This window comes from Mesitornis unicolor, unplaced genomic scaffold (genome assembly GCF_000695765.1).
Source record: "Mesitornis unicolor isolate BGI_N332 unplaced genomic scaffold, ASM69576v1 scaffold31316, whole genome shotgun sequence".
NCBI classification, from domain to species: domain Eukaryota; kingdom Metazoa; phylum Chordata; class Aves; order Mesitornithiformes; family Mesitornithidae; genus Mesitornis; species Mesitornis unicolor.
This window is the reverse complement of record NW_010193479.1, coordinates 1-204: the sequence shown is the minus strand read 5'-3', so window position 1 is coordinate 204 and position 204 is coordinate 1. Positions and strand designations below refer to the sequence as shown.

At 65.2% G+C, this 204-nt stretch overlaps 1 protein-coding gene across 1 annotated transcript in view; it reads right to left on the bottom strand.

Moving 5' to 3' along the window:
• LOC104542992 (putative fidgetin-like protein 2) overlaps positions 1-194 on the bottom strand; it is a gene marked incomplete at its 5' end in the record, with an annotated part of 1,649 nt that extends 1,455 nt beyond the window's left edge. Inside the window, one exon of the mRNA XM_010187474.1 lies at positions 3-194. Within this exon, the coding sequence (XP_010185776.1) occupies positions 3-194 (192 nt within the window). The remainder of the gene's footprint in view (positions 1-2) is intronic.
• Positions 195-204: the final 10 nt, after the last annotated feature.

Genomic DNA, 204 nt, shown 5'->3' with positions numbered 1-204 from the left:
GCGTCGTTCCCGGCAGGCCTCTTCCCAGTCTTGAAAGCCACCTGGGGGGACCCGGCGCTGCCCCCGAAGCCATTGCCCCGGCACTCGCCGTTGTCCGACATGGGGTAGGGGGACTTTGGCTGCTCATAGCTGTACTTCCGATACCTGCCCTCCACCTCGTCCTCCCCGACGTCGAATGCCTTCCTCTTCAGGGTACCCATCGCC